We start from the raw sequence: 14,825 nt of genomic DNA, 5'->3' as shown, positions 1-14,825 counted from the left end.
TGAGGTACTAGGAAAATGCACATTAGCCAGTCTTAATGCGCATTAACTAAAGAGCATGGGGTGCCTATACCTGAGCACAGAGGCTGCTCTGACATACTGTAATTACATTAATCATGTCTGCTGGAGTGTGGTAATTACCATGCTCCAGCCAGCCTTCACATTTTGTATATCAGCATCCCTGTGCTTCAAAATGGCAGCAGGAGCATGTTAGCTAAAGCTCGTCAAACGAGCTTTAGATAAAGTGTCCCCACCACCATTTTGAAGCACAGGGATGCTGATACACAAGATGCTCAAGGCATTTTAATTAGTGTGGCTCTGATAAAGTGTCATCCTCCCCACCCCCAGAGCACATCTCTATAGATGCCCACAGTTTTTAATTGATGCTTAATGTGTATTAGCCTATTTTGATGTACATTCACTAAATAGCACACTTTTTAGTGATGCTTTAATGTGCATTAAAATAGGCTAACACGCATTAAAATGCATTTGTAGACACACCCCATATTCTTTGCTTTATCCTTCTTCACATCCCTGAACATAGATTTACAACCTATAGATTCTGAAGATTAGGATACTTTTTTGCTATGCTCAAATGTCTCAGATTTTCAAGAAGCAAAATGCTACATTCACAGGATCATTGTGGGCTGAGTTTGAGTGATGGCATGCATCTTTAAGTATTGCACAGTGATGTAGTTAATCCAAAGCCATCAATACTGATGGAGTCTCACAGCTAAATACCTCCTTTAAAATTAAACCTGCTGTGTATGTACATATCACTTTCTATACAAGTGTAAAACGTGCTTTAAAAATATACCCTCATCAAACATCTTTTCCAGAGAAGGACACTGAAGACCCAGAGAGGGGTAAGTGGCTTTTTTGTGATTATATGAAAAGGGTGACAGAACCAGGAACAGACGAACCCTGGTCTCCCAAGGCCTATGCCATCCCCATTAAATCATCCTCCTCATTCCTCAAAACGTAGAACACTAAAGGTGTGTATTCCTAAGCAGGAAGAAAGATGCTACAATTGTAACATTCTTACTGAATTATTTATTCTGTTAAAGAGCTGATACAAGACAGATTCATTCCATTTTAAATTAAAACAGTGAATTACCCATGACAGGTGTGTGACATCATCATTTCCACGGTTTTTTTATATGCACCTGACAATACTGAAAGGGTTGTATATCATTGGTTTTGTCATGCATAGATAGATGTTCTTTTAATCCTTGCAGAACATGGATTTGTGCGCACAGGATTCAATAAATATTCCACTGCTATATTTTACGCCAATTTTTCCAGCTGGCCTTTGGAATAAAGGTGACCTGTGAAGTAGTCACTGGTGATCATGTTTCTGGCTCTTCTTCAGCTTGGTTACTTGAATGCTTTCCTAATAGCATATTCCTATATAAACAGCTGTTGTAGATGCCACAAATACATTCTCTGACCACCAGTGATAGAGAAGATGGTCACTCAGAGTCCCTCTACATGTGCCAGTAAAAGTGCAATGGGATCTAATGTGCAAACTACACAATCGTGCCTCCAGCCATGCCATCACAATCCCAGGTCCCCCCTGCATCATCTTCCATGGCTGTGAGTCCTGCAGTTGATGGGGCTCAGTGTAGCTTACAGCAGGGGCAGTGTTTCCTGCACTGCCCCCACAGTGAACCCTATATAACCCACATTGGTGCAGCGCTCACAGCAGCAGCAGCAAAAAGAATGCCTTTGCAATCTTCATGTGGGGTTTGCAGTAGGGGCAGCATTCCCCGACACTGCCCCCACTGTGAGCTGCATGATGATCCCAGCAGCGTTCTCCACACTGCCCCTGCTGTGAGCCCTATACTTCATGATGATCCCAGCAGCATTCTCCACACTGCCCCTGCTGTGAGCCCTGCAGCTGAAGACACTGACCCTGCTGCAAGCCCCATAGCCAGGGAGGCTCACAGGGGCAGCCATGCTCTCCCCCCTGCACGCCCCACAGCTGACAGAAGAAATGCTGCCACCACTGCAAGTCTTGTCAGCTGCAAGGCTGGCACTTGGGTGGTTCTCCCCTGTGGCTGGGAGCCCCCCAGTTAGTGGGGCTCCCAGCCACAAGGAAGCACTCAGCCACATATTCAATTAATGGCATGAATAGAACAAGCTATAAAAAGTTATTAAATATTTTTTGGAGAATAACTTTGTAGTTTATTGCTTGTTTTATCTGTGTGTGAATCATGCCATTAACTGGTTGAATGTGTAGCTGGGTCACAGCTTAAGGCATAATTATCTAGTTAATCACACCTTAAGTGTCATGTGTAAAGAGGCCTAATGAAAAAACTTAAGAAACTCCTGTTCAGGACAATTTGGTCTTTGCTGGAATTTTTTTAAAGTAGTAAATGCTAATGCTAATGAATGTGCTGGACAGGCAGTGAAGACCTCTCACAAACTCAAAAAAGCAGCCTCAAAAGTTTTGAGCTGAATTTCCATGCACATTCAGTTCCTAAACCAAGAATGCCTATTAATGCAAGCTGATAGACAGCAAGAGAGATATTCGTTTACATCTGTTTCCCAACTGTTATTGCATCATGAAAACTTCTGGTTGATGCCTATGTGGGCTATATTCAAATCACTAATTTCAGAATTAACCACTTTATAGCCCATGACCAGCCCCTGGAAGCCAATTAGTCATCTTTAAATAGTACATGTTTCTTATTCTATTAGGATAAGAATTGAAGAGAATCATAGCAATAGGGTTGGGAAGGCCTTTGAGAGCTTATCCTTTTCCACATGGTAGGATCAGTTATAACCATTTCTGACAGTTGTTTGTTTAATTTGTTCTTTAAAACCACAGGTGATGGATACACCATAATCCTCCAGGGCTTAATCATCCTTATAGGTAAGGGTTTTTTCCCCCCTTACGTCTAACTTAACTCACCACTGCTGTAATTTAAGATAATTTTTTTTTCCTATTCCCAGGGGACAGGGAAAACAGTTTGCTTTTTACAGTAACCTTGTACGCACTTAAAGACTGTTACCATGTCACCCCTCAGTCTTTTCTTCCCTAGACTAAATAAACCCAGTTCTTTTAATCTTCTTTCCATGCTGGTCATGTTTACCAGACCTCTCATCATTTCTGTTGCCCTCCTCTGGACTCTTACCATTTGGTTCACGTCTTTCTTGAAGTACGGTACCCAAACAATACAACTTTATACATTTTTAAATATTGTAAATGTTATCTTGAAAATAATTAGTGGTGAGATACCTCACTGTTTATTTTCTGGCTCCCCAATCAGAGGAGGGGGACTTTACCACCTGTAACTTTAGCTTCCAACATTACTCACTGGGCACATCTACATGAGATGCTAGCTGCGCAATAGTTTAATAACACTGCACAGTAGCTTGCCAGGCACAAACTGTGTTAATACACTACTGCGCAGTAGTATTAGGCTAGTGCGCAGTAAGTGTCACTAAAAACCCATGCAGTAGAGCAAGTTACTATGCACTGATTTAGTACTTGGTTAACCAAAAACTAAACTTAATGCGCTGTAACTATGGCGCATTAATGAACATGTAGACACACTGGCTGAGTTCTGTAAAAATATAGAAAGCAACATGGAATTTGATCTAACTTACTTCTTTATTCTGCTCTTTAGGCCAGCAAAAAATCAGTCAACTTGAGGGCACTTTTTTAGCATATTAATATACCACTGGTGAAAACATAAGGGTTTCCTTCTTCCATCTTTCATGCATAACAGGTTGGTTGGTTGGTTAGTCGATTTTGATTTGTTAAAAACATTGAAATCATTAGGCAAAGATGCAGGAAAGCAGAATAAAAAAAATAGACACATCATCATCACCAGAGAGAGCATTTGCAAACCATCAAAAATGTTCTCATTCATCAAACTCCTCACTCAAGTAACCTACTCAGGGAAAGTCTCGAAAGGCAGACAGGCTTTGTGTTGTGCCTGGGTGGCAGTAAATCTACTCAACCCAAGATCTGGAGGTTGAATGCAGCCGAGTTGATAAAACTTCACGTTACTTGTCACTATCTCCCTCCTGTGTGCTATAGATACCCAGTCAATCACAACCAATCCTCCTAATCTGGACTATGATAAATTGGACAACCAAGTGCACTCATAATCAGCTCAAAGAGCAGGAAGGTGGGAGAGTAGGAAGACAAATCGTAGGAACCAACAGAATTTAAAATGTATTGAGGTACCCACTTAGTGTCCTTATCTCAATATCCAACAACTAAAATACAAGCAGTTTCACCTCTAATTTAGAGATTTCTCTAAGGAACTGATTCTGATTTCACTTACACCAACATAAATTAGGAGCAGTGCTACCAGCACTATTAAAGTTAAATAGGTTAAAAATTGAGCCAAGAACCAATTCCTAGATGCCTGGACATTTCCTGAGATGACATTCAAAAAAGGTTTCTTAGATTTTCAAATATGCTTTCTGGTTCTTAACAGGAAGAATTTCTATGCTTAATGCAAAGGTCTTCAGTCTTACATCAGATACTGAGGAGCAGCTTTAGATACTTATGTATATGTAGCATATTCCATTGGTTACAGGAGAGGTACAGCCTTAAATAAAGATTCAGTGCTCTTTTCTATGTAAGGTGCTATATTCAGCTATGCCATTTCAGTCCCACACATCAATGCAGCAGTAAGGAGAAGCAACTGAACAGTCAGGAAAAAAAGATGCACAAAGGGGTGAGAAGTACAATGAAATAAATGAAGTGCCAGTGAGTGGAAAATAAGGAGATGGGATAAACAGAGTAAAACACAAAATAAAACAGAAAAAGGAAACTGGAATGGGCCCCTGTTTCTCCCAAACTGATGAAATCTATGACAACAAATCAGAAGTCCTTGAACACAGACAGGAAAGGTAACATTAAAAAATAGATGATTCAGGTATCAGGATGCGACACAGAGAGATCAAAGCTACTCCACCAAACAGCAGGCACACTACGGGTAAACTTAAAATAAAACAATTGAGGGAAGGAAGAAAGGGAAAGTAGCCCCACTCCTTCTAGCTTTAAGAGGAAAGGAAGTGTTTTCAATCGTTGAGCAAGCATACACTGCCCATTGGTCAGCCGTGGAAAGGAACAGTCTGGAGCGAAATCAGTGTTTTATTTACACAGCTGGTTGGCTTGATCAGATAGTTTTGATAAGCCAAAAGGAGAAGATTAAGAGGAATTAAGTGGAAAAAAATGAGACTGCACTGTCTCACAACTGGTTTGAATTTTTTATGACCATGCCTTAAAGAAAACAGTCTTTTCAAGCCTGACTAGAAAATCAGGTGTAAAAATTGTTTCATAGTCATTCAAACAAACTGGGAGTCTTTGGCTAGATTAAGTGATACCAACTGAGTTTCAATGCATGTATGTGTAGAAGACAATAATCCCAAGAGAAAGCAGATCAGCTGGGCAGCACAGCATCATCTCACGATGACTTTCAAAAATAACATTTCTAGGTCCAAGAATGTACTAATGAGCTATGGTCAGCCCAAACATATCCAGTGTCACATATGACTGTCCTGCAGTGTTTTTTTGAAAAGGGGCTGTTGATTGAGTTCTGGATTCATTCTTGTTACGGTCTGGCAAGTTTTCAGGAACAATAAATTCCCTTGTATTAATAGAATTTTTCAGGTATGGGTTGAATGTAGCAGCTTCTTTGATATCTGTGCATTCTCCATCTTCATTTTCATTGTCTTTGGAACTTGAATTTTGGACAGGAGAGAACTGGGGCTTGGAAAAATCCTCTTCCAATTTTTCTACAGGGTAAATTTTCCTGTTAGGTTTCACAGCTGAAAGCATTTGACTCCTGAAGTCTTGTTCAGTAACTATGTATGGCAGTGATGGTGAGAACGATTTTACAACTTCATGTTCTTTATTACACAATTCCTTTTTGTGATCATTTGGCACATCCTTTGCACAAGTATCTGTATGGTCAGATTCATAATTTTCATGTTTAATTAGTAATAATTCAGTTTGATTTTCATGAGGCATGCCTGGCTCCAAAACACTGATGTTTTCGGAGCCTACTGTTCCATCCTCAGACTGTCCTTGCTTCAGCAATGAATTACACTGTCAGTTTAAAAAGAAAGACTTGAAACGTATGCCAGTACAAAGAAAGATAAATGACAAAAAGCTATTTAAAAATCAACACCTGAACAACTCTAAGTCTTCACATTTAAGAACTCAGTTAATGAAACTTAGATATTCATTACTGTTGATATACACTTGCACTCTAAAAATGGAACTGTGTGGCTACATCTTTGTCTCTTATTGACTCCATATCAAGATTTTCAGTTAACTATTTTCTTTAAGTTTGGTATTTTTCAAATGGAAAACAAACAAATTGATACCAATTTGCCATAGGCAAACAGCTTCCTTGGAGTTATACATGGAAGGGAGTTTGTTTAACTAATGAAGGCTGAATTTAGGCTGGACTTAGCCAGTATAGTTGCTCTAAATCCCATCTAAATGCAACATTTTTCTCAGTGCATTTGCACAGTAACTGCTGAAGTGTCTCTCTTCTGGAAATTTTGTGACTGAATTGAAGCAAACACAATGAGCTTTTAACAGTCAAATAAAAGGGTGAAAATCTGATGAACCATAGAATGGTAAAAATTCATAGAACCATAGAAAATTAGGATTTGAAGGGACCACAAGAGGTCATCTAGTCCAACCTCCGGCTCAAAGCAGGACCATCCCCAGCTATATCAACCCAGCCAAGGCTTTGTGCATCTGGATCTTAAAAACCTCGAAGGATGGAAATTCCACAACCTCTCTGGGTAACCTGTTCCAGGGCTTTACCTTCCTAGTGAGAAAGTTTTTCCTAATATGTAACCTAAACTTCTGTTGCTGCAACTGGAGACCACTGCTCCTTGTTTTGTCATCTGCCACCATTGAGAACAGCCCAGCTCCATCCTCTTTGGAACCACCCTTCAGGCAGTTGAAGGTGGCTATTAAATCTCCTCTCATTCTTTTCTTCTCCAGACTAAAGAAGCCCACTTCCCTCAGCCTCTGCTCATAAATCATGTATCCCAGCCCCCAACCATTTTCAGTGCCCTCTGCTGGGTTCTCTCCAATTTGTCTACATCCTTTCTGTACTGGGGAACCCAAAACTGGACACAATACTTCAGATGTAGCCTCACCAGTGCTGAAGAGAGGGAAATAATCACTTCCCTAAATCTGCTGGCAACGCTCTTACTAATGCAGCCTTGGAAGCCATTAGCTTTCTTGGCAATTAGGGCACATTGTTGGCTCCTATTCATCTTATTGTCCACTGTAACCCCCAGATCCTTTTCTGACTGGCTGCTTAGCCAGTCAGTCCCCAATCTGTCCTTAATTATTAGCCATGCCTATAAGCACTATAGATATTTCCTGACTGGGCAAAATGGTCAAGTTTAATTTGAGTTTAGCTAATATACTTGTCATGGTATATAAACAAGGTAAAATCCCATGGTTAGAATTCAACCACCTCAAATTGAACTAATGACGTTACTGTGCAGATACACTGGGGGAAAATATTGCATTTAGGTTGGATTTAGCAAGATTGTGCTGGCTAAGCTCAATCTAAACTCAATCTTCATTAGCAAAGGCAAACCCTGTTGTATTTATAAATCCCAGGAAGTTATTTGTTTATAGCATTTCATTTCCTCAAATCCTTACAGTAAATGTTTATATGGATTGAAATGAATACATCAGAATTGTAATCCATGGACTCACAAACCCTGTATGTTAGCCCTACACAGGAAGGCAAAGAAGAATGACTGGAAAAACTTAAGGGAAAACTAAAGCCGTATCTAGCCCACAGGCTGACCATGCCAGGCAGGGTGCCCTCAACATACTGTGCTGTTCTACATAGGCTACCTTCTAAATTGGAAGTAGCGTAATGCCCTCAAATGGCCTGCAGTCCAGGCACTGCCAAAGGGTAACATAGACACATGCTTGTGAAAGAGTACAAGGAGAACACACAGCTTTCTGTACACTCAGCATCTGTTATGGCAGTGGTCAGGCCAGGATGTTTTTCATATTGGTCTGTCATCTGACAGTTTTACCAGTATGGTTGTTTCCTTCTATATGATATAATTTTGTCTTGTAAAAACATGTTTAATAAATAATATAAGCACCCTACTCTGATTCATATTTTAGGACATAATCTCTAAGAGACGTGGCACTCTACTGACCATGTATGCATTACTCTAGAGTTCTCTAGTCTATTTAGCAAGACAGACAGACAGACGTCTTGTACTTCAATAATGTAATTATTCAAGATGTACTTCAACAGTGTAATTATTGTGCTGTTTTAAAGTACCAAATTTAGAGTCCAATGAAGGTGTCTATGAGATAAAGGTGAACTGTCATCCAGTCAATTCAACCTTAGTGAAACATAATTTTAATTACCAGTGTAGCCCAAGAGATCTGTTGTACTTCAATTGTTTATCAAGAAATTAATCATATCATACATTTGTATTATTAAATAGACATAAGATATTACCATAAATACATCCTCCGACCCTACCACAATGCTCTCTGCAGGATTTGGTACATCAGGCCAACAAACCCTTTTCAACCTGCAAGTAAGAAACAGAAAGTGGTCATTTGAGGTACAAATTAGATTACTAAAATTGTGAACACCAAAGAAATACTGGGAAATAAATCAATTAAGTATAGAATAGCAAATATTTATCAAAGGACCATAAATATAATCATTTTAATAAGTGGAATTGCATTTCTTCAAGCCAATTCTTATTTACTGTTTGTATCGGATGTCAAATAAAAAACTAGGGCTAGGGAAAAAATAGTCAAAAAACAAGGAAATGCCTTCTCCAAAACCAGTGGTTATAATTAAACAGTGAAATGAGAGCTGCAACTGTAACTGCTTAAGCTAAAAAACTACAAACCTTTAGTTTTGCCTACATTAGGCTTATAATCAAGGCTGTTTGAGTGCTGTATTAGGCCAGGGGTCGGCCATCTGCAACCATCTGCTGGGCTGGATTCAACCATCAAAGGTATTGTATCCAGCCTGTGAAGTCAGGACAGCAGTACTGTTCAGCAGCAGGGCTATTTGATTGCATTTTGGCAGCAGGGGAATCTGTGGCATGGGGAATCATGTGGTGGCACATGGCAAGGGAAAATGGTGTCATTCAGCAACAGGGCAAATTAGCAGTGACTGGGCAACGTCTACATGAGATGTTTACTCTGCAGTAGACTAATTAGCTGTACAATAAATATCTTGTCATCTACACTCTGGAGCAATAAAGCAATAAACTCCAGAGTTTATTGCACATGTAGACATATTCATCGTGTCATAGCTGGTGGCCCAACTTAGACTGAGCTCCACTTATTTAGCCCACCACTGGTCATAGGTTGCCAACTCCTGCATTAGGCTATTTTTTCAGTTCAGTTACCTCTAGTTATCCACACCGATTCTAGTTAGAGTGAGCACATCCACACGTGCAATGGCTGCATCCACACATGCAGGCACATAGTTTGTGGCACCACAAACCAGATGCCTTGCACGTTAAACCATGCACCACACTATTAATATGCAGTGTAGCAGCAAAAAAATGGGATTTCTCAATAGCAAAAAAAACAAACAAACAAACAAAAAACAAACCCTGATAAAAAAGCAGGCCAAAGCATGTGAAAGTAGCATGTGCCCAGACAAATGTGGAGACAGGGGAGCAGGAAGTCCCAGGCACCCTGTGCCCCAGCAAACCACAGAGTAGCACATAGAGCCCCTGCACTAAGGCACACTGTGCCCCAGCCTGCCACTCTGTGGGCAGCTGGGCATACCCTACAGCTGGCTGGGGCACAGTGTGCCTTGAGATGGGAGAGCAGGCAGCCCTGGGCTGGATGCTCCTTTCTCCACGTGCCACAACACAAGCTCTCTGCCCAGGACAACCAGCTGTGCTGGCCAGGGCATGTGTGCCTCAGCACAGGGGCTCCACAGTCCAGGGCTGCCTGCTCTCCTGTCGCCATGTGCCACTCCCTGGCTGGCTGGGACTCAGGGTGCCTCAGCGCATGGGCTACCTGCCAGCTAGCCTTGTGCTGAGGCACCCTGTGCCCCAGCCAGCCCTCCCTACAGCATACGAAACCCAGCTAGGAGCCAGAAGGAGCTGGGCATGGGCCGTTTGCCCAAAGAGGGACAATTTCTACCTCAACAAAGCACATGTGCAGGGAAAAGCACTGCAGCACAAAGTAACAGCACAAATTTGTACTACTACTATTTGTGCTGCTGCAAGTGCACACCCCTGCTCTTCTGGATGGGGCCGATGTGTGCTAATAAACTCCAGAGCTTATTGCACCAGAGTTTATTGCTCCCAGGCACAGCCTTTGAATGTGCACCTGAGAGCAAAAAACTCCAGAGTGTATTACTCCAGAGTTTATTTGTGTGCAGCACATTCAATCCAGTTAGAGCAGCCCTCGCTTACAGCGGCACAGGGCTGCTCTGACCAGGCTCAATGTGCTGCAGCGGGGCTGGCTGGGGCATGAGGGTGCTTCAGGGCCAGCAGACAGCCCCCACACTGAAAAACCCTCGAGCTCCAGCCAGCTGACAGTGTTTGCCCGTGCACCGCTGTGCACAAAAAGCCTCCAGAGCAGGCTAGTACTTATATTTACAACTGTAATTTTAAATTTAAATTTACAAGTGTAAATGAAGACATTTTTTTAAAATCAGTTTACGGTAAACATGTTTTTAATCCTAAAAGGGATTAATAATCAGCATGTTTGTAAGCAACTGAAAAGAGGCTCTTAAAATGGGGAATATCAGGCATCCTTAATAATAGGTGGCACTGCAGTCCGTGCCTATAACACACCTGGTAATACATAACTTACATCATGTCTATTGCATTCTCATTTTTTGAATTTGTCACATTCTTAAGAAGCTAAGGCTTGATCCTGGAAATACTTAAAACATGTGTTTTAATTTTACTCGTAGGATTTTAATGAGTCTATTAACATGACAAGTTATCTGCATCTCTGGATATTGGCAGGTTCCAGGTCAGAACTTGTACTCTTTGCTATCGTTTATCTTGAATAATAATAGTAACAAAAACAGTTAATAAATAACTCAAACTAGCTTCGTAAATGCTTTAAAGTGGCTTTTTGCACACTTTTATATGTAATTGCAGGAATTGCCTTTAAATTTGGAATTGCCTTTAAATTTACTTGAAATTTACTAGCCTGCTCAGGAATTTATTAGTTTCATGCACTCTAATAGGGCACACATGTAGACAGAGATGTTTACTGTGGATCTAATTAGGCAGCTAAATGTCTCGTGTAGACATACCCACTATAAAATACTCCCTGATCACACTATAAAATACTTCCTGAACTGTGCAGAGCTGTTATATTAACAGCTGATGACGTAGTAACTCAAGCAGAAGCCAGCACTCCATGGGAGCTTGTACACATGATGGTCATCAACATGTACACATGACAAAAATGTTACTTGTGTGGCTTAATGGTGTCACACAATACACTTGTGCCAGTTTTTGGGGTTTTAGATGAGTTCACATCATTGCAAACTAAATTACATCTGGATGTAGTTTAGTTTGCAACATTGCAAATTGCAATGATGCAGCTGTCAGATTGCCCCCCAGCTGCAGGAGAGGCAGGCAGACTCTGCAGAAAAAAAAAGATTGGGCCCCCCAGTACTTCTACTTTCAGCAGACCCCTGCAGCTGGCAGGAGGCCTGGGGCCAACCAGGAATGGTCTGGCTTGCGCCAGGGCAGTGCGGGAAGATGGCAGCAGGGCGGCTGGGTTTGCTGGCAGCCGGAGAAGGCAGTGGGGATGGTGCACAGGGTGCGGGGCCACCTGGGCGGGTTGCTAGCTTCCCCAAGCCCGCCCAGGCTTCCAGTGCCCCATGCACCATCCCCGCTGCCTTCTCCGGCTACCAGCACGCCCAGCTTGCCCGTGAGACAGCATGGGGAGGCAACAAGAGGGCAGCTGGGTATGCTGGCAGCCAGAGAAGATGGTGGGGATGGTGCACAGGATGCTGGAAACCCAGGCAGGCTCAGGAAAGCTAGCAGCCCACCCGGACAGCCCCATACCACATCCCCATCACCTTCTCTGGCCACCAGCAAGCCAGCCACACTCCTGCCACCTTCCTGTGCCGCCACAGGGGCAAGCCAGTCCATTCCTGGGCAGCCCCAGGCATCCTGCCAGCTGCAAAAGCCTGCTGAAAGCAGAAGCAGTGAGGGCCCCGATCCTTTTTTTTTTTTTTGGCAGAGCTTGCCCACCTCTCCTGCACCTTGGGGGCAAGCTGCCGGTGGACCAAAGTGGGCCCTGAGCTGCAGGGGGCCCCGGTTCTTCCCTCCACAGTGGCGGCACCCCCACTATTTCAATTTAGAGGCCACAGAATAAAACCTAGGGACTAAGCCCCTGTCATTTGTACAAGCACCCCTTGCTGACCAAGACCAGTTCAAGAAGTTTTGTGTAGATGTAACTCAAGGTAGGGACAGCATATAAGTTGTATCTCAATTTAATTCTGCAACGAAGACAAGCCCTTGGGTGTTTCTGACTACAGCATCATTTATGTAAAAGATTAATTGCATTCAAGATGGCATCTCCAAATCAAATCCCAGAAATCTGTGGTAGTCAGAAAAAGATTTGAAAATTGTAATTTGTCAGAGGAGCATTTATCATAGCAGTGCATAAGATAAGGATCTGAAATACTAGAAGCTCCTAGATACGTACAGCAGCGCCCTCCTCACTTGGCTGCAGTCAGACTCCTTGCTAGCTTCCCTCTGACCTCAAAAAGCTGTGGATTAGAGCCCCTGAAGACTACAGTGGGAGTCAAACCCAGGACTCCCACTTCCTTGGGAAGTGCTGTTACTGATAGTCTACTCTGCAAAATGTACAGATTTCCCTTGATTTATGTGGGTTCTGTATGTGCAAATTCGGTCTTATGCAATGACCCTTTTTATACCAAAAATGTGTTATATGCAAGGTAAATTCACTCTTATGGGATCGGTGTGGTGGAAGCCCGCAGTCAGCTGCTTTGTGCAGTCCATTGTGGGAGTGACACGCACCAAAATATAGTCTCCTGTGTGGATCTGTGCTCCTCATTCATTGTCTGCAGCACGTGTTTCTGTAGTTGCCATCCCCATTATGATAGTGCCCTGTGCTTGTGTGTACTGTCTGCTGTTGGTGAGTACCAAAATTGTCTTGTAAAAGTGGTAAAATGGGTCTGGGGGTCAGTACAGTTGGCGTCTTGGAACATATCCCTATTTATTACATCGTAAAGTGGGTTCCCTTTATAAAAATTCGAGTTCTGCACTATTTTTCAGGAATGCATGTACAGCATAAAGCAAGGGAAACCTGTACCACCACTTCCTCCCCTTACGTTTCTGAATAAAAGTAACTGTGGATGCAAACAATATGCCACCAGTTTGTATTAAGTGCACTTAGAGTACATCTACCGTATTGGGCCTGTCTGAGGGCCCCAGTACAGAACTGCCTAGTTTGCAAATCTCTGAGGGACTCAGAGTACAACTTAGATGGTGTCAAAGTCACCAGAAAACTCAGATTCCTGAGGGTTTTCATATGACTATGTGAAATAGGCAGAGTCTCTGTGAAGCACTCTCTCAGGCTTAGGTGCCCATGTTTTATCCAAGACACATTTTAAGAAGCTTTGTTCCTCAGTGAATCACATCCAAAGGGTATAGCAGCTAAATATGTCCAAAGATTCTGTCCTCTTTGAGTATGCCCCCAGGCCATAAAAAGAGGGAACTGGGTCAAAGTCAAATTGCAGAGGTTGAGTCAGAATGGGTCAGTGAGAGAACAGGCAAAAATGTACCCAGTAAAGCACACTTGCTTCTGGAGCCTGGAATAGGACCCAGTATACTCGAGTCTTATCTCCTCTGCACTAAGAACGTATCTGGGTACCATCTGACAAATTTATTTACTCCAAGAGGCGGAGGTATGTAATGAATCTAAAAGTTCTGGGGCCATAGGTTTTCTTCTACATGGTGAAACTTCTGATTATGTCAATTGCTTTTTTAAACTCACAGGCCATTACACAAAATCAAGCACTCAAGGGTTAGGAAAGGCCAGAATTCAAGTGGCCTTGTAAATTTAACTCAGCCCTCTCAGAAACTAGTAAGATACAACCTTTCTAAATGCCTGACTTTACAAAGTTCAGCTTATGGGCTGGGTTTGCTTGTAATATATTGTTTTGTAATGTATGTATTGCATAATAGATGTTATTTTTTAAAAGTCACAGAAAAGGTTTTTTGATTGGTTCATGCCATAATCCTTCCTCAAACAATCAACTGCTTTAACTGAGATAGGCAATAAGTTGTTCCATTTCTTATACTTTTATTCTGGTCTACCACATTTTCTATAAATAGTATTTGTTTTTACAACTATATGACGAAATAGATGGATTGCATAAGAATCTGAATTTTGATATATTAACTTAATCAAACTGAGAAATGTTCTTAATACCATATTTGCTTGAAACCAACAACCAAGAATTCTTTAACTAAAAATTAACCTTTCACACATTAAAATTGACTTTTTTCCCCATTGAAAATTTAGAGAAATTACTCACGTTTGTTTTTTTAGAGTACATATTATTCCCAGCAACAGTAAGAACAGCATACATAATCCAAGTGATATAAATATATAAAGTAGGTCTTCCTTATCTTGAAAGAAAGAACAAATGGTGAAACATTTCTGTATATATTCCACCAAAGAGCTCGTTTTCAATTTTAGTCTATAATTTCAGAGTCACTTGCTAGCATAATTTGAAAGGGCTTTTGTTATTTCATCTTTGCCAAATTAATCTGGTTATTGTATCCAGCTGTGTAACAGTATGTGA

General features: G+C 41.6%; 1 protein-coding gene across 4 annotated transcripts in view; it reads right to left on the bottom strand.

Moving 5' to 3' along the window:
• Positions 1–329: 329 nt before the first annotated feature.
• Positions 330–14,825, bottom strand: part of IL31RA (interleukin 31 receptor A) — a 76,111-nt gene continuing 61,615 nt past the window's right edge. For 3 of the 4 annotated variants that reach the window (XM_025201168.1, XM_025201170.1, XM_025201171.1), the window contains 3 exons: positions 14,556–14,649; positions 8,493–8,568; positions 330–6,073 (listed from right to left, as the gene is read on the bottom strand). In XM_025201168.1, the coding sequence (XP_025056953.1) occupies positions 5,474–6,073; positions 8,493–8,568; positions 14,556–14,649 (770 nt within the window). In that variant the 3' untranslated portion in view covers positions 330–5,473. The remainder of the gene's footprint in view (positions 6,074–8,492; positions 8,569–14,555; positions 14,650–14,825) is intronic. The other variant, XM_025201169.1, reaches the window with a different exon arrangement.

Source organism: Alligator sinensis, unplaced genomic scaffold (genome assembly GCF_000455745.1).
Source record: "Alligator sinensis unplaced genomic scaffold, ASM45574v1 scaffold123_1, whole genome shotgun sequence".
NCBI classification, from domain to species: Eukaryota; Metazoa; Chordata; order Crocodylia; family Alligatoridae; genus Alligator; species Alligator sinensis.
Note: the sequence above shows the minus strand (reverse complement) of the source record. Positions and strands in the feature narration are given on the sequence as shown.